Source organism: Rana temporaria, chromosome 1 (genome assembly GCF_905171775.1).
Source record: "Rana temporaria chromosome 1, aRanTem1.1, whole genome shotgun sequence".
NCBI lineage: Eukaryota > Metazoa > Chordata > Amphibia > Anura > Ranidae > Rana > Rana temporaria.
Window position 1 is genome coordinate 559,229,933 of NC_053489.1, and position 25,773 is coordinate 559,255,705.

The 25,773-nt window shown below is 41.0% G+C and overlaps 1 protein-coding gene across 1 annotated transcript in view; it reads left to right on the top strand.

Moving 5' to 3' along the window:
* Positions 1-25,773, top strand: part of WWC2 (WW and C2 domain containing 2) — a 272,174-nt gene that overhangs the window by 211,488 nt on the left and 34,913 nt on the right. Inside the window, exon 15 of the mRNA XM_040333887.1 lies at positions 12,129-12,321. Coding sequence (XP_040189821.1) covers positions 12,129-12,321 — 193 coding nt within the window. The remainder of the gene's footprint in view (positions 1-12,128; positions 12,322-25,773) is intronic.

The following is a 25,773-nucleotide window of genomic DNA, read 5'->3' on the forward strand; positions in this document are numbered from 1 at the left end:
TTGGAAGCATTGAACTTTGTTTTTTTCAGCACGTTGTTGTGTTTTACGTCACTGCGTTGGACTCGATCGTTTTTTAAACTGATGGTGTGTAGTCACATCAGACCATCAGTCAGCTTCATCGGTTAACCAATGAAACTGAACTTCAGTCCGTTCTCATCGGTTTAGACTGATCGTGTGTACAGGGCCTTATACTGTGTTGAATGTTGCACATTTCTGAACCCTGCACTTGACTTGATTGGCTGGGATGCTGACATCATGGGCTCCCTGGACAGGTAAGTGTCCATATATTAAAAGCGAGAAGCTGAATGGGATAAGGAATTGGGGACTAAGTTTACACCTGCTCAATTACCCGAGATTTTTATCTTGGCCCTCAAATCTTCCCTTGCTAACCAGTATCAAGAAATGGGATACAAAATTCTCGAGAATTTTGTATTGTACTTTAGCCATTAATAAAAATGGAATAAAAATAGTTTAATACAGTCCTGATCAAAAGTTTAAGACCACTTGAAAAATGGCAAAAAATCATATTTTACATTGTTGGATCTTAACAAGGTTCCAAGTAGAGCTTCAACATGCAACAAGAAGAAATGAGAGTGAGACAAAACATTTTTTGAGCATTCAATTTAATGAAAACAACAAATAAACTGAAACAGGCTGATCAAAAGTTTAGGACCACACCTCCAAAAAAAAAATAAACCCTCTTAACTCCTGCACTTCCTGAAGTTCCACTGAAGGAAAAAGCACCCCACACCATTATGGCGCCCCCTCCACTGTGGCACATAGAAAACATCTCAGGTGGGATCTGCTTGTCATGCCGGTAATGTTGGAAACCATCAGGACCATCAAGGGTAAATTTTTTTCTCATCAGAGAATAAAACTTTCTTCCACCTTTGAATGTCCCATGTTTGGTGCTCTCTTGCAAAGTCCAAACGAGCAGTTCTGTGGCGTTCAAGGAGACAAGGTTTTTGAAGACGTTCTTTGTTTTTGAAGCCCTTCAGTCTCAGATGCCGTCTGATGGTTATGGGGCTGCAGTCAGCACCAGTAAGGGCCTTAATTTGGGTCGAGGATCGTCCAGTGTCTTGATGAGAGACCCTGCTTATGCAGTTCAGCAACCTGACCACGTTCAAAAAGGGAGAGTTTTTTTTCCTTTGCCATCACAACGTGTGACTACCTGACAGAACATGTAAATGAATCCACATCTTTGCACAGATTTGGCCTTTTAAAGGCATGTGGTCCTAAACTTTTGATCAGCTGAAAAACAGTTTTCAGTTTATTCGTTATTTTCAATTAATTGAATGCTCAAAAAATGTTTTTTTGCCATTTTTCAAGTGGTCTTAAACTTTTGACCAGGACTGTATAATCGTGTCCATTTAAGGCATTTCAAAGCAAGGAATTTGCCACTGTGCAGGTAGTGCATCACAACTTATTCCTCCTCCAGTGTACCCCCAGGTCTGCCTCTCTGTTCGGCCTAAAGTTCCAGAACCATAAAGACCTACCTACACACTAAAGAAAGTAATATTGTATGCTGAAGAGTTGTTTTATGCTTCTGAATATGACATATGCTGCTGATGACTGAAACCCCCTTTAAAGGGATTGTAAAGGAAAAAAATGTTTTTCATAATCAGCATTCTTTACCTGCAGACATTCCTCTTTTCACTTCCTCATTGTTCGTTTTTGCTCAGAAGTTGCTCTATTTCTTCTCTGTTCTGTTCACTTCCTGCTTGTCTGATTGTTACTCACCACCGTGAAGGGAGGCTTTACTGCGGTGGTCAGTAACGTGCTCACCCCCTTCTGGGAACTACATCTGTGTGGCAGGACGCTCTCTACATGTTAGAGACTTCAAGGAGGTGTGAATTACTGGGCGTGCCGCAATGCATACTGGGAAATTTAGTTCTTACATGAACAAGCGCCGCAAACCAGGAAGTGAATGAGAGAACAGAAACTAGAACACTGGAGGTGATTTAGATAAAGGAATTTAATAGGTATTTACTCGTTTTTTTTGCAGACATTAATTTTAGGCAAAAATTTTTTTTCGTTTACAACTCCTTTAATGAACCACCTCACTTTCTTTTTATTACAAAAGATGAACTGTCTATAGTTGACCTATTTGTGTAATGCTACTGATTACAAGAGGCGATATAAGACTGTTTTGGAAGGGTGGTTATGCAGCTAACATGTAAAGAATGTTAAAGCGAAACTAAACTCATAGATTTAAAGAGGTAAACTCCTCTGTTTTGTTTGTACCTATAGGTAAACCTATAACAAGGCTGTAGGCTATAGGTAATGTAAATATCTCCTAAACTTGCACCGCTTAGGAGATATTTACTGTATACTGCGCCAATTAGGTCATCGGCGCATTCACTGTGGCGTGGCCGGCTGCTGCCACTCGCATGCGTGGGAGTTGCGTCATCGTGGCTCCGGCGTATCACAGCGCTGGAGACTGCAAACCCAAAAGAAACACTGTGGAAGATGTCGGCCATGTCAGCGATGTGTGCACACCGCTGCAAGGCTTTGTTTTAAGATATTTCGTAATGAGCTAGTATGTCTTTGTCTTGCAGTTTTTTTTTACGGGGGCTTACAACCCCTTTAACATTTTCAACAAAACGTTTCCTATCAGTGCGTGCCAGGAGTGTAACTGTCCCATTTGCTTGTGCTCTCAACCAAACTATCAAACCATTGGTGTTGGTTGGTGTCAACTGATCACATGTGCAGCATCATGGCAATTGAAGATCAAACAGATGCCAAGATGGCAGTTATCTTGGCTGAACACGTTAGGAGGGTTTAGTTCCGCTTTAGGTGCAACCCAAGAAAAATATCCATGGTTAAACCTCTTCTGCATGATAGACCTACCTCTTTTATGTGCTGTTGGCCCCTCATTTCATTAAAACACCATTATACAGGCATGATCACATCAGACAGACTTTTCGTATATGTGGCCCATTTCATTTACTGTGAATCGCCCCAATTTTGTCTAAAACTGGCCCTGAAGAGAAGCAGATGCAAAAGTAACTATACATACACTCTCCTTTTACTCCTCCTTAAAAATTAATTTTAGATAGCAGTCTTCGGTTAGTTTCACAACCCCAAAACATCACATATCATTGCACATGGATCTTTTAAAGGAGAAGTCCAGTCTCACCTCGTTTGGCTAGGCTTTTCCTATGGGTCACAGGAGAGCAATTTGTTTTGCACTCTTGTGATCCGTTTTCAGTCTGAGGCTGGGTTCACACCTATGCGAATTGGGTGCGGATTAAAACGCATCCAATTTGCATATAATTAGAAAATACATTTATTTTTATGAGGCTAGTTAACATATGTGCGATGCATTCGCACTGCGCAGTGGCGAAAAAACGTGTGCCATTTCTAGGCATTGCGGTGCGGCTCAGGTGCGAATTCAGGCCCATTATGTTCTATGGGCACGCATCTGATTTGCAGATGTGTTCAGTTCTCTCTCCCAGATCACCAAATTCGCAGCTAAAACTGAGATGATCTGCTGAACAGCTCTCATCTTTTTGCAGACATAAGAGAGCTGGAATTCGCACCGCACAAGTGTGAACCTAGCTTCAAGTCTGCTCTGCTGACGTCACAGAAATCGGTTCAGACTGATGGCAGTCTCAGCCTCTCAGCGAGCCGCTAAGACGGCCGCTCCCCACCCCCTCCACAGCTCAGTGCTCCAATGAGCGTGGAGGAGCAGAGCATAATAGCTGCTGATTGACAGTCAGTAGCTCTCCGCTCGGGGAGCAGTAAGAACAGAGCTATTGGCGGTGTTCGGTGGCTCGATTCTCAGTGAAGAGACGCCAGGGGAATGATGCAGCATCCACCTACAGTCAGGTCCATTAATATTGTGACATAGACACAATTCTAATCTTTTTGGCTGTATACACCACCACAATGGATTTTTAATGAAACGAACAAGATGTCCTTTAACTGCAGACTTTCCGCTTTAATTTGAGGGTATTTACATCCAAATCAGGTGAACGGTGTAGGAATTACAACAGTTTGTATATGTGCTTCCCACTTTTTAAGGGACAAAAAGTAATGGGACAGATTAACAATCATAAATCAAACTTTCACTTTTTAATACTTGGTTGCAAATTCTTTGCAGTCAACTACAGTCTGAAGTCTGGAATGCATAGACATCACCAGACGCTGGGTTTCATCCCTGGGGATGCTCTGCCAGGCCTCTACTGCAACTGTTTGTTCTTGGGGCATTTTCCCTTAAGTTTTGTCTTCAGCAAGTGAACATTCCACTTTGTTCCCTTAAACTCTTTGGTTGCTTTTGCGGTATGCTTCGGGTCATTGTCCATCTGCACTGTAAAGCGCCGTCCAATAAGTACTGAAGCATTTGGCTGAATATGAGCAGATATTGCCTGAAACACTTCAGAATTCATCCTGTTGCGTTTGTCAGCAGTCACATCATCAATAAATACAAGAGAACCAGTTCCATTGGCAGCCATACATGCCCAAGCCTTGACACTACCACCACCATGCTTCACTGATTAGGTGGTATGCTTTGGATCATGAGCAGTTCCTTTCCTTCTCCATACAATTCTCTTCCCATCACTCTGGTAAAAGTTGATCTTGGTCTCATCTGTCCGTAGGATGTTGTTCCAGAACTTTGAAGGCTTTTTTAAATGTTTGGCAAACTGTAATCTGGCCTTCCTGTTTTTGAGGCTCACCAATGGTATACATCTTGTGGTGAACCCTCTGTATTCACTCTGGTGAGGTCTTCTCTTGATTGTTGACTTTGACACGCATACACCTACCTCCCTGGAGAATGTTCTTGATCTGGCCAACTGTTGTGAAGGGTGTTTTCTTCACCAGGGAAAGAATTTTTCCGTCATCCACCAGTTGTTTTCCGTGGTCTTCCGGGTCTTTTGTTGTTGCTGAGCTCACCGGTGCCTTCTTTCTTTTTAAGGATGTTCCAAACAGTTGATTTGGCCACACCTAATATTTTTGCTATCTCTCTGATGGCTTTGTATTGTTTTTTCAGCCTAATGATGGCTTGCTTCACTGATAGTGACAGCTCTTTGGATCTCATATTGAGAGTTGACAGCAACAGATTCCAAATGCAAATAGCACACTTGAAATGAACTCTGGACCTTTTATCTGCTCCTCGTAAATGAGAATAACACACACCTGGCCATGGAACAGCTGAGCAGCCAATTGTCCGATTACATTTGGTCCCTTAAAAAGTGGGAGGCACATATACAAACTCACCCTCAAATTAAAGCTGAACATCTGCAGTTAAAGCACATCTTGTTCGTTTAATTTCAAATCCATTGTGGGGGTGTATAGAGCCAAAAAGATTAGAATTGTGTCGATGTACCAATATTTATGGACCTGACTGAAGTTGAGTATTAATCTGCAAAAAACAGGATTCCCATACTTCTTCTTTAATGACTTGAGTACCCTTCAAAAAGTCATAGTTGACTTGGGGTGGGATGTTAGCCAGGGGGCAAAGCCAGGTAAGTTGAAATCCAGAAACTGCTGACTGGTTAGTGTGCAGGAGTAGATAGGGCTGCTGGAGTCCCTATGTGATCATTGCCTAAGACATTTAAGATCGTGCTTGCATGCACTTTTTTAATGTGAGTTTTCTGTATGATTTGTTTTCATCTTAAACTGAAGGATTTTACAGGATTAGTGCTTTTTCTGCTTTGTTCTTACTTTGTGTATAAACAGAGGGAGTCTATTAACCAGAAGTGTATTTGGATGAGGAGTTATTGCCACAGGAATATACCTAAGCTGTGTTTGCTTTTCTATGATTGAAAGGTAAACAACATTTTCCAATTTGAGGTGGACGGTTTGAATTTACATACAATTGAGAAAAAAATGTCTAGGACTTTTTGTAATAATGGGACTTTGTGTCACAAATTATAAATTACCAGCTCACTCTGTTTAGACTGTGGGTCTATAATCGATATATGTACAAGTCATATTTGCATTTATATTCAATGAATATATTTTTAGAGATCAGCCTAAACGATTTATGATGTTTTTATATATAAGTGTGTTTGTCAAGTGTATTCTAAAAATGATGGGCCATATTCACAGAAGAGATACGACGGCGTATCTCCTGATATGCCGTCGTATCTCTGTGATCCGCCCGTCCTAACTATGCGGCTGATTCATAGAATCAGTTACGCATAGATAGCCTTAAGATCCGACAGGTGTAATTGACTTACACCGTCGGATCTTAGGATGCAATTCTAGGCCGGCCGCTAGGTGGCGATTCCATAGCGGTCGGCGTAGAATATGCAAATGACTAGTTACGGCGATCCACGAAGATCCGCACGTTCGTCGCAATCTCGTACGTCGTCGCTCGTCGGTTTTTCCCGTCGCAAAGTTACACCTGCTTTAACATGGCTTATCTTTAGATCAGCCATGTTAAAGTATGGCCGTCGTTCCCACGTCGAATTTCGTTTTTTTTTTTTTTGCGTAAGACGTCCGGGAATACGAAACGCCGTAACGCACGTCGCCGTTCAAAAAAAACGTTGGGGCGCCGTAATTTCGCGCAAAGCACGTCGGGAAATTTTAACACGGAGCATGCGCAGAACGTTCGGCGCGGGAACGCACCTAATTTAAATGGTGCCCGCCCCATTTGAATTAGGCGGGCTTGCGCCGAGCGGATTTACGTTACACCGCCGCAAGTTTACAGGTAAGAGCTTTGAGAATCAGGCACTTACGCTGTAAACCTGCGGCGGTGTAACGTAAATCAGATACGTTACGCCGGCGGGGGAGCAACGTATTTGTCTGTGAATCTGGGCCGATGTATTTAGCAGCTATAGTTGGGTTGTGGTTTCTGTGGTGTTTTTTTATTAAGTGCAGAAGATATCATTTTAATTTATTAGATATAGTGTAAGTTCCTTTTGTCTCAGCAACATTCAGAAAGAGTTCCCTTCATGAGCAAAGTTGAAGGAAAAAATTCCTCTCAAGTACTAAGTGCTTTGTGATGCACTGGATATACAAGTTCAAAGGGTAGAAAGCATATACAATGGAGACTGCTGTTTTGGTTGATGTCTGATTTATCTCTTTCATCTTGCTTTTGCCTTTTCTGATTGCAACTACACAGGCATTTTTCTTTTTCTATTTTTTTTTTTTCCTTGGGGGGATATAAAGTCTTGTAACCACTTTCAACCATATAAAACTAATAGTAACAGAAAATGGCAAGTATATTTCTTAACCATGTCTTTTTTACTTTTTTTTTTTTTACTTTTTGGCTGAAGAAATAGGTCTAGAATACTTGGATGTAAGTGGACCTGTGGCATTTTGCATTTTGTAATTCTTTTGTCTATCCGCTTATTTGGACTTCTTTAACCACTTCAGCCCCAGAAGATTTGGCTGCTCAATACGGCACTGCGTCGCTTTAGCTGACAATTTTGCGGTCGTGCAACGCTGTACCCAAACAAAATTTATGTCCTTTTTTTCCCACAAATAGAGCTTTCTTTTGGTGGCATTTAATCACCTCTGCGGTTTTTATTTTTTGCGCTATTCTTCCCACTAACCACTAATGTAAGGAGCATTCTTCCAACTGACCATCATGCCAATGTAATGTGATCTGTAGATATAGTAAGTATTATTAGGGGTTCTTTGGGATCAGATGTTATTTTAAGGGTTCCTTGATGTTAAAAAGGTTTAAAAGGCTGGCCTAATGAGTTACTTACCCAGAATAATTGTAATAATAATAAGTTTGTATTTACAATCGCCATATCCCTTTGATCAGTGACTGTTTACATAGTGAAGCAAAGATAAATATGACATCACTGGGCACTGTAAAAACAGAGGCAATTGCCACTGTCATATTTTTTTTTTTTTGCTAGGTTTCCTTTTATAAAGCAATGAGCAGTGTGCATAGAGCAGTATCCAATAGCAAGCAATCAGTAAACATCTTTGAAGCAGACCTTCCAGCACAGAATTAATGTAAACTGCTGCCTGGATTGACACTAAATAATCTCTGCAATCACGTGATCGCTTTCTTCTCCGTCTCGCGTCCTGACTGATGTCAGTGGGGGGATCTCGGCCCCGCCTGCTGCATCTGTTAGCCGGGCGGAGCGGAAACACAGCTGGTGATTGCAAGGAATTGCTCTGAAACACGGTAAAGGAGTATTTTTTTTTTAAATAAAACACACACACACAGGAGTAGCTGTCAGAGAACCAGCAGGACCACTTTAAATTCTTTTTCCAAATCTTGTAAAAATTTGCTCCAGCACAAATTACATTGGCATACATCATCTGCTTATACAGGCATCTGGCATGCACTTCATTAGTGGGCTGGTTAAAAGAAATGGGGAAAAAAATACTATTTCTGTTGACTTGATTTAGAAACTGATACCAACTCCCGCCTGGTGAAATTTTTTTGGTACAGTGTACAAAAACTCAAAATCAATTTTTCCATTTGTTTGGCATCATGCCTCATGAGATTCATTAGCAATTATTTAAACCTGGATTCTCCCATCAACACACTGGCTTTCCAAACAAGCAAACACAAAACCAAAAATGAATGAGCACAATACACATTTTGTTCAATAAAAAAAAAAAGACTACACTAAGACTAAGTAATGTTATCAGTGTCTCTATGCATCAAACAGCATAGGCTACTTATAACCACAAATCTGCCCTCCTTTATACAGTAGAAAAACATCTACTGGAATAGGCCTGCAGGAATACCCAGCCATACAATCCCCCATTTGTCTGTGAATTTTGCAGCTGTTTGGGCACAGATTGGCCAGGTCGCCCAGATCTTGCCAGTTTGGCCATATGTTCACACTTTCTGATCACTTTTAATATTGTGTTTCACAGGTGCATTAGCTTATTCATTTTTATGAAAATGTAAAATGATTGTTGGACGCCCAGTATCAACCTGATAACTTTCAGTTTTTTGCAGATTGTGTTGTATGTCCATAAACACCGGTATGCATGCAGCCTTTTTTTCAGTACGGCAGTAAACAAAAATAGTTCCAATACAGGAGGGCTTTTTACAACAAACCAAACATAAAACAAACAAAATGTATGCTTGTTCGATCCACTAACTAAACTCAGGTCAGTAGCTGGCCATACATGGGGCGTGGCTAGAATGTGAGCCCAGCAGGACATGTGCAGGCTGAGCTCAGCTCCTTATACTCGAGTCGCAAAAAGACGACTCGAGTATAAGCCGAGGGGGGCATTTTCAGCACAAAAAAAGCTTATACTCGAGTATATACAGTAATCTACTCAGCCTACATGATCTACCTCCTATGTTTGAAGTTGAGAATTGCCACAGAGTTTCCCCTGCTCCATCGATCCCATGTACCTCAACAAAGCCCTGTCGCTCAACTTCTGGGTCCGAGACAAGCTCCTGGCGGCTGCGAGGAACAAACAAGAGCTGGTCAAGGAAAACACCAGGATCTCTATCTTCCCTGATTTCTCATCTGGAATGCAACAACGCAGACACTCCTTTACCGACATCCACTAATGTCTTTGAAATCGTGGCCTAAATTACAACTAGCTTTATCCTAGCCGACTCCAGGTTCTAGATGATGATGCAACCCAATTTTTCGACACGTCGGCTGTGGTGGAGAGCTGGCTGGAAAACCGGTGATTTTCCACCTTGATTTTCAATGCATCTTTAAGTCTTTTACCCTTCCTTTAATACACAGGCACTTTGGCTTTACTTCTCTACTTTTCCTTGACAGCTTTGGGCTCTCCGGGCCTGTTATACACTGACTTTCTTCTGCTGCTCCTTGTCCAATCCTGGGCAGGGAGCGTCACATTTTCAGCAATGTTTTCTCCACACAACTACTACATCTGTCTCTCTGAAACACTAGAGACCTTTTGCAATTTTTTTTTCTTTTTTGCATTTCATCTTTTGCAATTTTTTTTGTGCCACGTGTGCTTGACAGGCCCCTCTCCGCCTGCTTCGGGAGTTCTCCATAACGCCGTTGGCGTTGGCTCCAGGTTCTCAGTTTCGCAGTTCTTCGGTTGTTTTTTTTTTTTTTTCCATCAGGGATGTTAACTGTTTTAGTATAGTACTTTTTATGGTGCATTGGCTCGTGCACGTTTTGCTGCCTGTTAGAGACTCCCATGTCTCCTCTATCACTATCCTGGATTGATCATGTTGGTTTTTTTGCCATGGCTGCTTAACCTGTGAAATACCTCTTGGTCCTCTACTGGAATGTATGTGGCCTTAATTCCAAATATAAATATTTTACAAGAAACACATCTGAAGAGCAGCAAAATACTTGCTTTGAAACGACCCTGGATACAAAAGGTGTTTCACGCCACATACTCCAGAGGTGTTTCTGTTTTAATTAGCAGATCTCTCTTGTCTTATAGAAGATGTTATCACTGATCCCCAAAATTAAAAATATTATTGTGAACGTGCATTTGTCTACAACTTTTTAAGAGGTTGTAAACCGCTGCAGTAAAAAAAATAACTTTCCCTTGTAAGATAATTGCTAGAGACACACTAGCAATTATGCAATTGTCTTGTAAGGGAATTTTTTTTTTTTGTGCACACCTTAGAAAGGTGGCGTGCTGACAGGGCTTCCATCTTCCCCCTGGTCTACTTTCCGGGTTCGCAGACTTCGGCTGAGTGAGTGTCTGGTATGCCGGACCTTCAGAGCGCATGTGTCTGTGACATCACTGGCTGCATCAAGGTGCTCGTATAGGAAATATTAATTTTACCTACAGGTAAACCTTATTATAGATCCAGATTAATAAAGACATTCTCCACATGTGGGGATAGAAATTGAGACAGAGCCTCCAATAGTGTAAAAACAGCTTAAGGTAATCGGTTTATTAAAAATAATGCACTTACACCATAAAAGATTCAAAATTGCCTTGTTAAAATTCCAAACATGCCAGGTGACTCAGTGTTGCGATCTCCTCATAGCTTTCTTCCTACACATGTAGTCACCGTCACAGCATTGCCATGTAGCCCCACACTGACGCGTTTCATCACTTTGAAACTGTGGCGAAGTCCGAAGTGACGAAACGCATCAGTGCGTGGGTACACTGCAACTCTGAGACAGTGCCTCCATGTGTACGAAGGAAGCTTAGAGGAGATCGCAACACTGTGTAACCTGGCATGTTTGTAATGTTAACAAGGCGATTTAGAATCTTTTATGATGTAAGTGCATTATTTTTAATAAACCGATTACCTTAAGGTGTTTTTAAACTATTGGAGTCTCAATTTCTATCCCCACATGTGAAGAGTGTCTTTATTAATCTGGATGGAGATTGGCGTGTACAAGCGGCTTTTCAATAACGTCTAATAAGGTGTTATTTGCCAGACTTGGGAGTGAATGGCAACAGCATCTGGTAAAAGTTAAAGTTACACTTTAACTGTTTTCATTCCACAAATTAAATATTAGAATATTGTGCCTCACTTTCCTTAAGAATTGCTTTTTATATAATTTTACACAGAGATCTACATCATGGCCACAGACAAACCCCGAAAAAATGAGAGGCAAAAATAAAGTTGCCCAATGTCCCTTTATTCTTAAGGGAGTGGAATTGGCACACATCACTTTGAAGGATTTTGGTGGATAAACAAGATTTTGTTTCACTATTTTCTCATCACTTTAAGTTGGACTGTATTACCATATTGATTTGCATATGTTGGAGCAGACATATTTTTTGGATATGCCATATGGACACTTTTCATGTATGGGTGTTTTATGTTGGTCCTTCCACAATGTTAATATTTAGGAGTCTTGTAGATTAATTTAGTGTGCTACTGTGGAATGTTGTCTCTCTTTTCTTACATTGACTTTTGTGTCACCTCATTTGCATGTTTATTGAATATTAGGTGGCAGCACAGACATGTTTTTTTTTCATTAGCGCAGTGCGCACACATATATTTAAAATATTGATTACTTGTGGCTTCTCATTTAACGACCCTGTCGTTGAAACGGGACCTGGTCGTTAAGTGAGGAGATCCTGTATATATATATTTTTGTAGTCAAGACCAATAAGATACCTAAGAACTACTGATGATATATGAAAATACTATAATGGAATCTATTGTTTATAAGAATGTAATACCCATTAGATCAAAGTGCAAGTAACCAGTGCAGACTCCCTTTGTACATAAATAGCTAGTGGTCGCATAGATAGTTTAAATGTCTTTTTTCTTTCTTTCTACACAGATATTTCCGGGTTGCCATTCTTCCATCGTCGGGTGATATGAGTTGCCTCTTTCGGACCAAAGTATACCCTGCAGCAGAAACGGTGGTGTTTAATGAGCTCTTCAGAGCCTCTATTTTACAGAGTGCTCTGCAGCAGAAGATTCTAAGAGTGGACGTGTGTTCGGCTGGAAGATCTCATCGAGAAGAGTGCCTGGTATATGACATACATCTTCACTTCTTTTTCAGAGAACCCTTGAAATCTATTATTCATGAAGTGGCTTTCAATTCACATATGTGGCAGCATTCAGAAATTTTCAGCATGTCACTGCAATAGAGTAAACATTAGCGGGTGCATTGAAAGCAAGCTCTTTAATCAAGTATCATTTAACAAAGTGAACAGTCATTCATTGATTGCCCAGCAGCGTTTCTTAATCGCCCATTCAAAGTATTTGTTGCAATGTGTAATGAAATCATTTGTTGTTAGGTTCATATCTTTACTGGCTGTGCTTTGACTTTAACTGAAACCCACAAAGGCCTTTTTGTTTTTTTGTTTTTTACAGTTTTTAGAGAAAACCTTTGCTGAAAGAAATGCAAAAAGCTGCTAATTCTGACTTCCTTCTAAAAATGCTACATACATGGCCATCATGCTAATCAAATGACGCCTATGCTTTCAGAGGCACAAACCCAGAACTAGTGTGCAACCTGTGAAGTCGGGATTTGCCATCTATATACGTGTTATAGCTACAGTGCCTTGAAAAAGTATTCATACCCTTTGAAATTTTCCACATTTTGTCATGTTAAAACCAAAAACATAAATGTATTTTATTGGGATTTTATGTGCTAGACCAGGGGTCTCTGAACTTTCTAAACAAAGGGCCAGTCTACTGTCCCTCAGACTTTAGGAGGGCCGGACTGTGGCCATTGGAAGTAGAAAAGGCCTCGGTGTCTGTGGGAAAAAACAATGCCCCATCTTTGGTGTCAGTAGGAAGAATTGTGCTCAATCATTGGTGTTAGTGGGAGGAATTGCACCCCTTCTTAAATACCATTGCAAGGAATTGTGTTCCATCACTGGTGTAATTGGAAGAAATTATGTCCAATCAATGATGTAATTGGGCCGCATTGTTGGTGTCATTGGGAGAAATTGTGCCCCACCAGTGGGAGAAATTTTGCCCCGTCATTTGTGTCATTGGGGGAATTATGCCCCATTATTTGTATCAGTGGTTGAAATAGTACCTCAAGGGCCAGATAAAAGCAAGCAAAGGGCCACATCTGGCCCCCGGGCTGCAGTTTGGAGACCACTGTGCTAGACCAACACAGTGGCACATAATTGTGAAGTGGAAGGAAAATGACAAATGGTTTTTAATTTTGTTTACAAATGAATATCTAAAAGTGTAAGGTGCATTTGTATTCAGCCATACTTTGTAGAACCACCTTTCGCTGCAAGTCTTTTTGGCGGATGTCTCTACCAGCTAGAGAGGGACATTTTTGCCCATTCTTCCTTGCAAAATAGCTCAAGCTCTGTCGGATTGGATGGAGAGCATCTGGGAATAGCAATTTTTAAGTCTTGCCACAGATTCTCAATTGGATTTAGGTCTGGATTTTGACTGGGCCATTCTAACACATGAATATGCTTTAATCAAAACCATTCCATTGTAGCTCTGGCTGTATGTTTAGGGTTGTTGTCCTGCTGGAAGGTGAAACTCCGCCCCAGTCTCAAGTCTTTTGCAGACTCCAACAGGTTTTCTACTAAGATTTCCCTGTATTGGGCTCCATCCATCTTCCTATCAACTCTGACCAGCTTCTCTGTCCCTGCTAAAGAAAAGCATCCCCGCAACATAAAGCTGCCACCACCATGTTTCACGGGTGAGGTGATGGTTTTCTGCCACACATAGCATTTTCTTTTAGGCCAAAAAGTTAAATTTTTGTCTCATCTGACTAGGGCACCTTCTTCCACATGTTTGCTGTGTCTCCCACATGGCTTCTCGCAAACTGCAAACGGGACTTTTTGTAGATTTCTTTCAACAATGGCTTTCTTCTTGCCGCTCTTCCATAAAGGCCAGATTTGTGGAGTGCGCGACTAATAGTTGTCCTGTGGACAGATTCTCCCACCTGAGCTGTGGATCTCTGCAGCTCTTCCAGAGTTACTATTGGCCTCTTGGCTGCTTCTCCGACTAATGCTCTCCTTGCTCGGCCTGTCCGTTTAGGTGGAAGGCCATGTCTTGGTAGGTTTGCAGTTGTGCTTTTATTTTTTGCATTTTCAGATGATGGATTGAACAGTGCCCCGTGAGATGTTCAAAGCTTGGGATATTTTTTTTATAACCTAACCCTGCTTTTATTGTTTTCACAACTTTATCCCTGACCTGTCTGGTGTGTTCCTTGGCCTTCATGATGCTGTTTGTTCACTAAGGTTCTCTAACAAACCTCTGAGGGCTTCACAGAACAACTGTATTTTTTCTGAGATTAAATTACACACAGGAGGACTCTATTTACTAATGAGGTGACTTCTGAAGGCAATTGGTTCCACTAGATTTTAGTTATGGGTATCAGAGTAAAGGGGGACAGAATACAAATGCACACCACACTTTTCACATATTTATTTGTAAAAAAAATGAAAACCATTTATCATTTTCCTTACACTTCTCAATTATGTGCCACTTTGTGTTGGTCTATCACAGGCGAGGGCAAACTCAGCCCTCCAGCTGTTTTGAAACTACAAGTCCCATGAGACATTGCAAGACCCTGACAATCACAGGCATGACTCCTAGAGGCAGAGGCAGTTTCACCACAGCTGGAGGGCCGAGATTGCCTACCCCTGGTTTATCACATAACATCCCAATAAAATACATTTACGTTTTTGGTTGTAACATGACAAATTGTGGAACATTTCAAGTGGTATGAATACTTTTTCAAGGCACGGTATCAATTAGCTTTCCCTAAAATAGGGGTCAGCAATTTCAGAGTCTGTGTGACTTCCAGAACAGGTAAGGTATCCTTTAGGCTGCATTCACACTTCAGCAGAGTAAATTTCAGTGTTTTTATTGGAGAGTTTTGCAAGCGTAAAAAGGTGTTTTAGAAGTGTAAGCATTGTATATGTGTATTTATGCGTCTGGTGTTTTTGTTTTAGCGAATATAAAGCACTAAGGGGAGCAGATTTGTGGTGGAAAGCTGCTGTTTGGCTGAAAAACGCACGACAAAACGCTTGTAAAACACTCATGTAACCCATTTTTTAAGCATTTCTGTTGAAGTCTTTGGGGCCAAACACTCCAGTTTGCCTAAACAAAAAATGATGTACTTTTGTGAGCGACAGATGTTTTGCTACAGATGACAGAATGCTAATATGGGAACAGTGGCCATTGAAATTAATGGGATTTTGCTTGCGGAGCTGCAAGCTACAAAATACTTGGGTGTGGATGGGGCCTTAAAGAGGCAATCCTTTCAACAGATTTCTCTTTGCTGTGTATTAACCACTTAAGCCCCGGACCTTTAGGCAGCTAAATGCCCAGGCCAGGTTTTGCGATTCGGCACTGCGTCGCTTTAACAGACAATTGCGCGGTCGTACGACGTGGCTCCCAAACAAAATTGGCGTCCTTTTTTCCCCACAAATAGAGCTTTCTTTTGGTGGTATTTGATCACCTCTGCGGTTTTTATTTTTAACAAAAATAGAGCGACAATTTTGAAAAAAATGCAATATTTTTTACTTTTTGCTATAATAAATATCCCCCAAAAACATATATAACATTTTTTTTTTCCTCAGTTTAGGCCGATACGTATTCTTCTACCTATTTTTGGTAAAAAAAATCGCAATAAGTGTTTATCGATTGGTTTGCGCAAAATTTATAGCGTTTACAAAATAGGGGATAGTTTTATTGCATTTTTATAAAAACATTTTTTTTTACTACTATTGTCGACGATCAGCGATTTTTTTCGTGACTGCGACATTATGGCGGACACTTCGGACAATTTTGACACATTTTTGGGACCATTGTCATTTTCACAGCAAAAAATGCATTTAAATTGCATTGTTTATTGTGAAAATGACAGTTGAAGTTTGGGAGTTAACCACAGGGGGCGCTGTAGGAGTTAGGGTTCACCTAGTGTGTGTTTACAACTGTAGGGGGGTGTGGCTGTAGGACTGACGTCATCGATCGAGTCTCCCTATAAAAGGGATCACTCGATTGATACGCCGCCACAGTGAAGCACAGGGAAGCCGTGTTTACATACGGCTCTCCCCGTTCTTCAGCTCCGGGGAGCGATTGCGACGGAGCGGCTATAAACGAATAGCCGCGCCGTCGTCCCGGATCGATCCCCGAGGTAAGCCACTCGCAGCGGGGGGGGGGGGGTTCCGATTGGACCCCCCACCCGCTAGAAGGCAAGGACGTATATATACGTCCTTCTGCCTGTACGTGCCATTCTGTGGACGTAAATAGGCGTGCGGCGGGCGTTAAGTGGTTAAGGACCTGTCTACATGGGGTTTGTATAGCCTTCTCATGTTTTTTGAAGCCAGTAAGCCTATTAGTATACACTATATTTAGAAACCACAAGTGGTGGAGACATATCCTAAAGAGTCCTCTGCCATGAAGTCAAAATCATTTTGCGGTTTTGTCTGTAATGTACAATTAATTATAAATCATGGAATGTGAGGCAACCTTGTACATTGCTGTAGCACATGGGCAACCTTTGGAATTCAGATGCAGAGATCTCATTACTAGAAAGATTGAGAAGCAGTGGTGGCTGGTGAAGTTTTAGGATGGGGGGTGCCAGACCCCGCCCTTCCTGTATGACTCCTCCCGCTTACCATAAGCCAACCCCTTGTAGAATCCATCCACTGTATTGCACTTGCTTCCACCCATAATGTCAGAAGTCTACAGCTCAGAATCACAGGACAGGGGCGTGGCTGGACGAGGATGGCGCTGGACGTACTTTCGATGAGCTCCGTCTGACACAATTGAATCGGTAGCCATCTAACGCCCGTTCTGTTCCTATAGTGCCCCAAAATCCTGATCCTGTACCCGGGACTCTCCCTGTACGGCACTGTACTCTTTCTGGGTGTCCGGGACGTTTACTTACCTTATGGTGTGATCCGAGGCCTACTCCCATCCTTAGGCTACAACGCCATCTTGAGGCCTAGTCCGCAGAGGACGACACCGCGCTCGAGTGGTGAGGGTACAGCGGACGGATCGGTCACCGACTCACTCCCACCAGTGAGGCACCGCTCTGTAAAGGATTCCCGGAGCAATTATCTGACAGGAGACTAGAAGGAGACTTCCGTTTTTATTACCGGAGGCCCTCTGACGCAGTTTTTAATACAACTGCCGATGCGTCATCGCCATCTTGTGGCCTGAAAGTTTATTGCAACAGACTTCAGATATACTACATCAGCAGAAGTGACACCGCCATCTTGTGGCCTGCAGGTTTATCATTACAGACTTCAATTAATTTTATAACTGCAGATGTGACGCCGCCATCTTGTGGCCTGCAAGTTTATTACCACAGATATTATATAGTGTGGCTTATTTCATTGAGTCTTACTTTTTTACTCATTAAATTATCCTCTGGAGACTGATACTCAGGGTGAGGCAAGTGGATGGATGCTTAACTGCGAATTTCCATAAACCTGACAGTATCTTAATAGACCTTCTCCTCGAGGTCCCAAGTACTTATAATAAAAAAAAAAAAAAAAAAAGGGGGAAAGGAAAAAAACAAAAAAAAAAACGTAGGAAGCGACAGGAGGCATATCTCCTTCCCCCTCAGCTACTCGAGGCCTGCGGTCTCGGCCTGCACACGGAGGCCTGGCGGCCATCTTGCTTTACACACTGTTTTACCTCACGATCGATCCTATCTAATTAAGGCTCTGTGTTGCTTCACCTTTACTGTGGACGAGACATTTTTTTATGCTTTAATAGAAAAGAGACCGATATTACCACATTAAGTTCACAGAGATTGAGGTATATATAAGGAAGTAACGCCGCCATCTAGTGACCTGCATATTTCTTACTGATTTGAAAATATTATAGACACTTTTCTGTGGCAAAAAATACTGAAATTACCCACTTTTCTCTCATAATCCGCCTCAGTGATTTAAACTCAGAGTGTAGTGACTTGTGACCATTATATTGTGGAATTACTGTAAGGATCTGATAAAATATGGATGAATTTTATGCACAGGTCACCGTGACATCCTGAAACGTACATAATCCACTGTATCATCCTATTTGGAGTTCTCATTATATTTATTTTTTCTCTAAACTGAGGTAATTCTTAGTTTACTGGCTACCTGACTGCAATGATAATCTAATAACAGTAGTCGAAGGTTGGTTACCAACTGAATACGATACCCAGGGTCTGTGTTTTACAATGTGGAATTATCCTATGATTGTCCCTGCTATGGAAACTTGCCGAGGTGTTCCTACACACCGTCCGATGTTAGTCGACAAAAGCTACAAACCAATCCGCTAATATAACACCTGCATGATATGTAATTTGAGGCATTTTTATGATGCTGATCTTTTCACAATACTTACTGTAAAGGTTCAAATCTGGGCTTGGTCTGTTCACATAAGTAATACCCACTGTATGATGGTGGTTATAAGACTGTTATGCCTATAGGAGATGATATAGGAGTGAACTGTTGATTTTACAATATAGAGCAACTCTACCCCTGCTGATAAGAATTCACTATAACACTTATTATATATGAAGGGGAAACAGGGCAAAAAAAATAAAAACTCAATTATCAAGGAGAGTATTTTTGATATGGACACCCCTCCTCATACAAGCCCTCAGGTGCCTGTGGTGGATCCTAAGTTTACTGAACATTTCTCGTCTCATGTGACACCCTCCTCATCACCTCCTCCCTTAGGTTCTACTACATCTTCAGCTTTATTTTCATCTGTAGTAAGGGAGGGAATAATACCTACAATGGCTGATCACGGGATTCCTATGGTTTCTCACTCACATGACCCTATACAAGTAACTGCTAACGTTGAAAATGCCCCAGAAGTTTCTTTCAATGTTGCTGATCTCTATAACAGGATATCTGAAATGCTAGAAAGGGGTTTAGCTCACACGGCTGAGAAAATTACTAAAGATATTAGGGCAGACTTCCAATGTCTTGGCAACAGGATTGATTCAGTTGAGCATAAATTGGACACTAACGTTTCTAAAACTGAACAACATGATGATCATATCCATTTCCTACAAGAACAACTGGAGGCCGCTCAGGCTAAGATTGACGATTTGGAAAACAGGTCAAGAAGAGAAAACTTCAGGGTTAGGGGTCTTCCTGAATCCATTATGGACATTCATTCAGCAATACGAGACATTATGAGAATCCTCCTTCCATCTGCACCTGATATAAAATTGGAAATTGATAGGGCTCATAGATCATTAGGTCCACTGTGAAGAGATGGTTTGCCCAGGGATGTGGTGGTCAAGCCTCATTATTTCTCCACCAAAGAAGACATTATGAAACGGTCCAGACAACAGGAGAATCTTCAATACCAAGGTACTAATATACAAATATTTTCTGACATTTCACCATATACCATTCAGAAAAGAAGAGCAATGAAACCGTTATTGTCTGCCCTCATCAACAAAGACATCAAGTATAAATGGGCTTTCCCCTTCGCCTTAAAATTCAATTATAATGGTAGAAACCATATAATACATAATTTCCAAGAAGGTGAACGACTTCTGTCTGATCTGAAAATTATATCTCTTGATCCTGTCATGGACACTAATCCGCCTCAACTTCCATCTGCCAAGAGGAACACACCTACTAGTCCGACTCAAAATCCTTGGAACAAGGTCAAGTACAGGAAAATTGGAGGTGACCAAGCACCCTGATATTGAATAGACTTACCCAGGACGTATCTCTTAATCTTTAATTCAGATGAATTTTTATCCCGGAAGGTTTCTAAAAAAAAGAAGACTCCGGGATTACATGTCTAGTTTAATGCCGTTTTTCTTTAGATTATTCTCCTATTGTTTTTTGGTCATCCTATGATTCACATGCCTTTTTTCTTAAACTTGTTTTAAGGTGTAATGTTTAATCTGTCGGCAACTGACGACGGTGAGGTATTGAACCTCAACTTACCTCTTGTGTCGACACTTTGTCGACCCAATGGGTAAGAATATAGTCCTTTTCTGGGACTATGCAAAAATTTCTTGTTTGAATGAGGGAAGGAGAATCATTCTCTTCCCCCATTCTGGGTCACGAATTGACCTTGCACGATCTAATAGTTTATTGTGCTATATGTTTTTTTATTTTTCTCTTCTTATCTCTCCTTTTCATTTCTTTTTCTTTCTTCTTCATACTCTCTTCGTTTCTTCAGCCTGCCTGCCATTGTTCGTATTTGCGAGACTATTGATGATATCTGTACGGTCCTGCATGTTCATAGATGTCGACAAGACTTATGGCTGGATCGAATGATGTATCTAAACCCCTTAGTGTTGTTACTCACAACACTCAGGGGTTGAATTCTCCTGTTAAGAGGTGCAAAGCTTTTCAAGTATACAAGTCTCTCCGTGTAGATGTGGTTTTCCTTCAAGAAACCCACTTTCCTAAACGATACAACCCTTCCTTTATGCATGCCCACTTTCCATTGTTTTACCTAGCTAAAGCAGAAAACAAAACTAAGGGTGTGGCCATTTTGTTTTCTAGGTATTGTAATTTTAACCTGACTAAAGAATTTGGAGATCCGGAAGGTAGGTTTCTATTGTTACAAGGTACCCTTGATGGCAGACTATACACATTTATTTCTTATTATGCTCCTAACAGAGGTCAGAAAAAGTTTTTCTCTCAGATGCTTGATATCCTCCGACCATTTATGGAGGGGATCATTCTTATGGGTGGAGACTCTAACCTAGCTTTTGACACAGGATTGGATAAGTCCAAACCTTCTGTCAATGGAATCGTCAGACCGACTAAACTTAGTCTACAAGTAGCACGCATTCTACATCAGTCTAGATTAACTGACATCTGGAGGGAGTTGAACCCCAAAATTAAGGACTATACTCACTATTCTAACCCTCACCATTCTTATTCGCGTATAGATCATATATTAATCTCTAACCATCACGTCCCAGCTGCCATTAAGTCTCACATAGTTGATGTTTCTTGGTCAGATCACTCGATGGTTCTATTGTCACTGAGGAGAGAGGACACTTCTCCTAAAGTGTCTCATTGGACACTAAATAAGTCTATTTTGAAGGACCCTGCCCTAATGAAGGATATTGAGCGATCTCTTCTAGAATACTTTAAGCATAATGATACAGGAGATGTGTCCCCTGAAACTCTGTGGGCTGCCCACAAGGCTTCTATCAGAGGCAACATTATACAAGTGGCCGCTGGCCTCAAGAAACAAAGAAACATAGACATAAGGAAGCTGGAAAATAACTATATAGAGCTCCGTAAAAAACATAAATCTGATCCTCTTAACTTTCCTACTCAGGCACTTGATGCAGCTAGATCTGCCCTAAACTTGGTACTTACCACTAAAGCTGGGGAAGATATGAAATGGACTGGAGCTAATTTCTATAAATTTAAAGATAAAATAGGCCCGATGCTAGCTCATAAACTCTCACCCAGATTTCAATCACGGTCTCTCCCTAAAATAAGGATGACTGATGGTTCTCTTACCCTGAATCCTAGGAAGATAATGGAGGCCTTTCATGATTTTTTTTCTAAGCTTTATGCATCCACTGATGATTCTTCTTCAGAGGGAATGGATGATTTTCTAGACAATTTGAATCTACCTCAATTGACTGAAATACATAGAGAAATGATGGAGTCTCCCATATCAGCTGAAGAAGTATTGTTAGTAATTAAAAACCTAAAATTAGATAAAGCCCCGGGCCCTGATGGGTTTTCAAGTGCTTATTATAAAACATATTCGAGCATTTTAACACCCTACATGGTTAAATTTTTCAACCACATGACCGGTGGAGTTCCCATAGACAGGCAACTTAATTTGGCATATATTTCGGTTATCCCAAAGCCAGAAAAAGACCATAGCCTGGTGGAAAACTATAGACCTATATCCCTCATTAACAACGATCTTAAGATACTCACTAAGGTAATGGCCAATAGAATGTCCTCTTTCATTGGCCAGTATGTTAGTAAAGATCAAGTAGGCTTCATCGCTGGAAGGCAAGGTCCTGATCAGGTTAGGAGGGCTGTGGATCTGATCTCCATTTTGAACTCGGGTTGGACTGGTGATACTAATCAAAGGGGAATGCTTCTTTCTATTGATCTACAGAAAGCATTTGACTCAGTATCATGGCCATTCATGTTAGAAGTGATGAAACGTTGGGGGTTTGGCACGAAATTTCTTGGAGTCTTATCTGCACTTTACTCTCATCCTAAAGCTAATATACGCTTTCAGGGTATTTTTTCGGAACCTATTGAGATTCATAGGGGTACTAGGCAGGGTTGTCCTCTGTCTCCCCTGGTGTTTGCAATAGTTATGGAATCCCTGGCTATAGCTATTCGTGAAAACACAAACATCAAGGGAGTTAGATGTGCCAAAATGGAGCATAAATGTGCCTTATTTGCAGATGACCTTTTACTGTTTTTGACCGCTCCAGATACATCCCTACCGGAATTATATTCTCTTTTAGACAAATTTTCTATGGTTTCAGGTCTAACTGTGAATATGGCCAAGTCTAGGGCCCTCAATGTTTCTCTCTCTGAATCCACGGTTTCTCTACTGAAGGAAAATTATGGATTCAAATGGGACACCTCTTATATCAAATACCTGGGTATCTATTTGACCCCCAACATCCAAAACTTGTATTTGGCCAATTATCCACCTATGTATAGAAAACTTGAGAAAGATTTGAGAGATTGGGGGACTCAGAATATAGGTTGGATTGGTAGAATTAACTCGGTTAAGATGACTCTTCTCCCTAGGCTTTTGTATCTTTTTAGATCATTACCCATACCGATAATTAAAAGTCATCTAAAATCCTTTCAAGGAAAGATTATCAAGTTTATTTGGAACAATAAGGGTCCACGCCTTCCATCTCGCACTCTCTATAACTTGCCTGAACAGGGGGGTCTGGGGGTACCCAACTTATTATGGTACTATCAATCAGCAAGATTGGCACAGTTATCGGAAACTTTTCTTAAACATGAACGCCCTGACTGGTTAGATATAGAAGAGCAGGCGACCCCGAATCTAACGATAGAGGAGTTAATGTGGAGTCCTACCAAGAATAGGCCTTCTATTTTATCTCCGACTCTTTCTCAAACCTTTGTTTTATGGGATTCACTTAAAAACAATCCCTCTCTAATTTCTAAAGGCAGACCTTTATCGAGTGTTTTTCTAGACCCACTCTTTGTTTCTAAAATTGAAGTAGATTCGTTCAAATGGTGGCATGACAAAGGTTTGTATCGTATAGGCCGTTTTTTTTCGCGCTCGGGTCCACTTCCTGAACAACACTTCATTGACAAGCTAGGTCTTCCTGTCTCAGAAAAATTAAGATTTTCTCAACTACATGACTATGCACAAAGCCTATGGGATAGTGGCTCGATCTCTGGACTATTGACACCTTATGAAAGTAATTGTGATCAGGGTTTGATCAGGAAGGGGAATATTTCAATCATATATCAATCGCTTGCTAATAACTGCACCAAATTACCTCATATGCTGGCCTGGGAAAGGGAACTTAATAACAATTGGGATTTATCTGACTGGTGTAGTAATTATACTAGATCCATTAAAGGATATGTGAATATATCCCTTGTAGAGGCTAATGTAAAAATTTATACTAGGTGGTATTTAGTTCCCGTTAAACTGGCTTCCATGTATCCGTCAACTTCGCCCCTTTGCTTCAGAGGTTGTCAGGGATTGGGGTCTATGGTACATATATGGTGGGAATGTCCCAAAATACGTGGATACTGGAATAAGGTGTTCAACATAATAAGACGTGTCACAGGCTGTAATTTGCATCAATCCCCCACTATCGCTTTACTTCACGGGATGTTACCCCAAACCTCCAAGGTTACTAGAAAACTCATCCTATACATTCTGACAGGTGCCAGGATCACAATTGCAGCTGCGTGGAAAAAATCTACTGTCTCCATCCGGTATATGAAACAAAAGGTTACATGGATTATGGAACAAGAAAAGAGGGTCTGTTCCATGTTGGATATGTCTACTCTTTTCCATGAAATATGGGAACCGTGGATGAAATTTATGGGAATATCTTTTACCCCATAAAGGCTGTGGTGATATTTATATCCTTAGGACGATGTTGTTCGTTGGCAGGCAGGCTGCCATTTCTTTTTCCTTTTACTTTCCCCTGATCTTCTTCGTACTTTCTTTTTTGCTCATCTTTTTGTCTTTTTTTTTTTTTTTTTTTTTTTTCTCTTTTTCTCTTCTTTTCATTGATTGTTCTTTGATTTGATAATTTTGTTTTTTATACGAGGATAAAATCCTTGTTATTTCTCATTCTCAGAGTGTTATGTTTAGAAAAAAAAAAAAAAAAAAAGATATATATAAACATTTGTGTTAGCCTATGTTTAGGTTGTCAAAAGATTCCACCAAATTTTTGGGGATGTTAGGTATGTTAAGGGTTTTGAGAATATATATTTACAGATACTGGTGTGTATTGGTGATAATTATTGGAGGGAGGGAAGGGGGATTGAAAGGTTTGCTTAACCTCTTGGACACAGACAGTTCCCAGTGGGGGTGTCAGAGAGGTCATTGTTATCCAGAAATCCTACCCTTTATTCGTTCCATGAAATTAGATCTAGTACACACATGGGGTTTTTTATTGTGTGTCAACAATAACCCTAAGGAATTGTATAGTATATGGAAATATCCTTTTATTTATTTAATTATAAATTATTGGTTAAACCTAGCTTTTCTTCTTAGCTATTACAAAATGTTATACTCTCACCGTATGGTGATAGCATATGATATGGCTGTATATGATAGACAGTTTCTACGACAAGAACATCTACTATGTAAAGCAATGCATTTGATTTATTATTTTCTGTGTATTACTGACTTGTATACTGCTGTTATAGTACAAATGTATGTACTTTTATTGAAAATAAACTTAAATTTGAATGAAAAAAAAAAAGAATCACAGGACAGAGTATACAGCCCTGGCTTTAATCGGGTGCTTCAAAAAATGACACCCCCCTCCTGCCCCCGCCATAGGCGTCCATGAGTCCGGCGTCCTGAAACGGGCCAGGCGCATGGATAGGGAGGCAGCAGCAGGGATGGGGGGCGGTGCTTGTGCGCCCACAATGCACGGGCCGCCACAGATAAGTTCCTGGGATATGACCCTTTAAGGCCCCGTACACACGTCCGAGGAACTCGACGTGCCAAACACATCGAGTTCCTCGTCGAGTTCTGTGTTGAAGCCGCCGAGGATCTCGGCGGACCAACTTTCCTCATTGAACAACGAGGAAATAGAGAACATGTTCTCTATTTGGCCCGACGAGTTCCTTGTCGGCTTCCTTGGTGAAAAGTGTACACACGACCAAGTTTCTCGGCAGAATCCAGCTCCGATCGAGTTTCTGGCTGAATTCTGCCGAGAAACTTGGTCGTGTGTACGGGGCCTCACACTTAATTCCACTGAACACGCAATGGTACAAAGTTGGTATCTGAAGATTCTGTAGACCGATGCAGTCTAACTAGTTTAAGTGGAA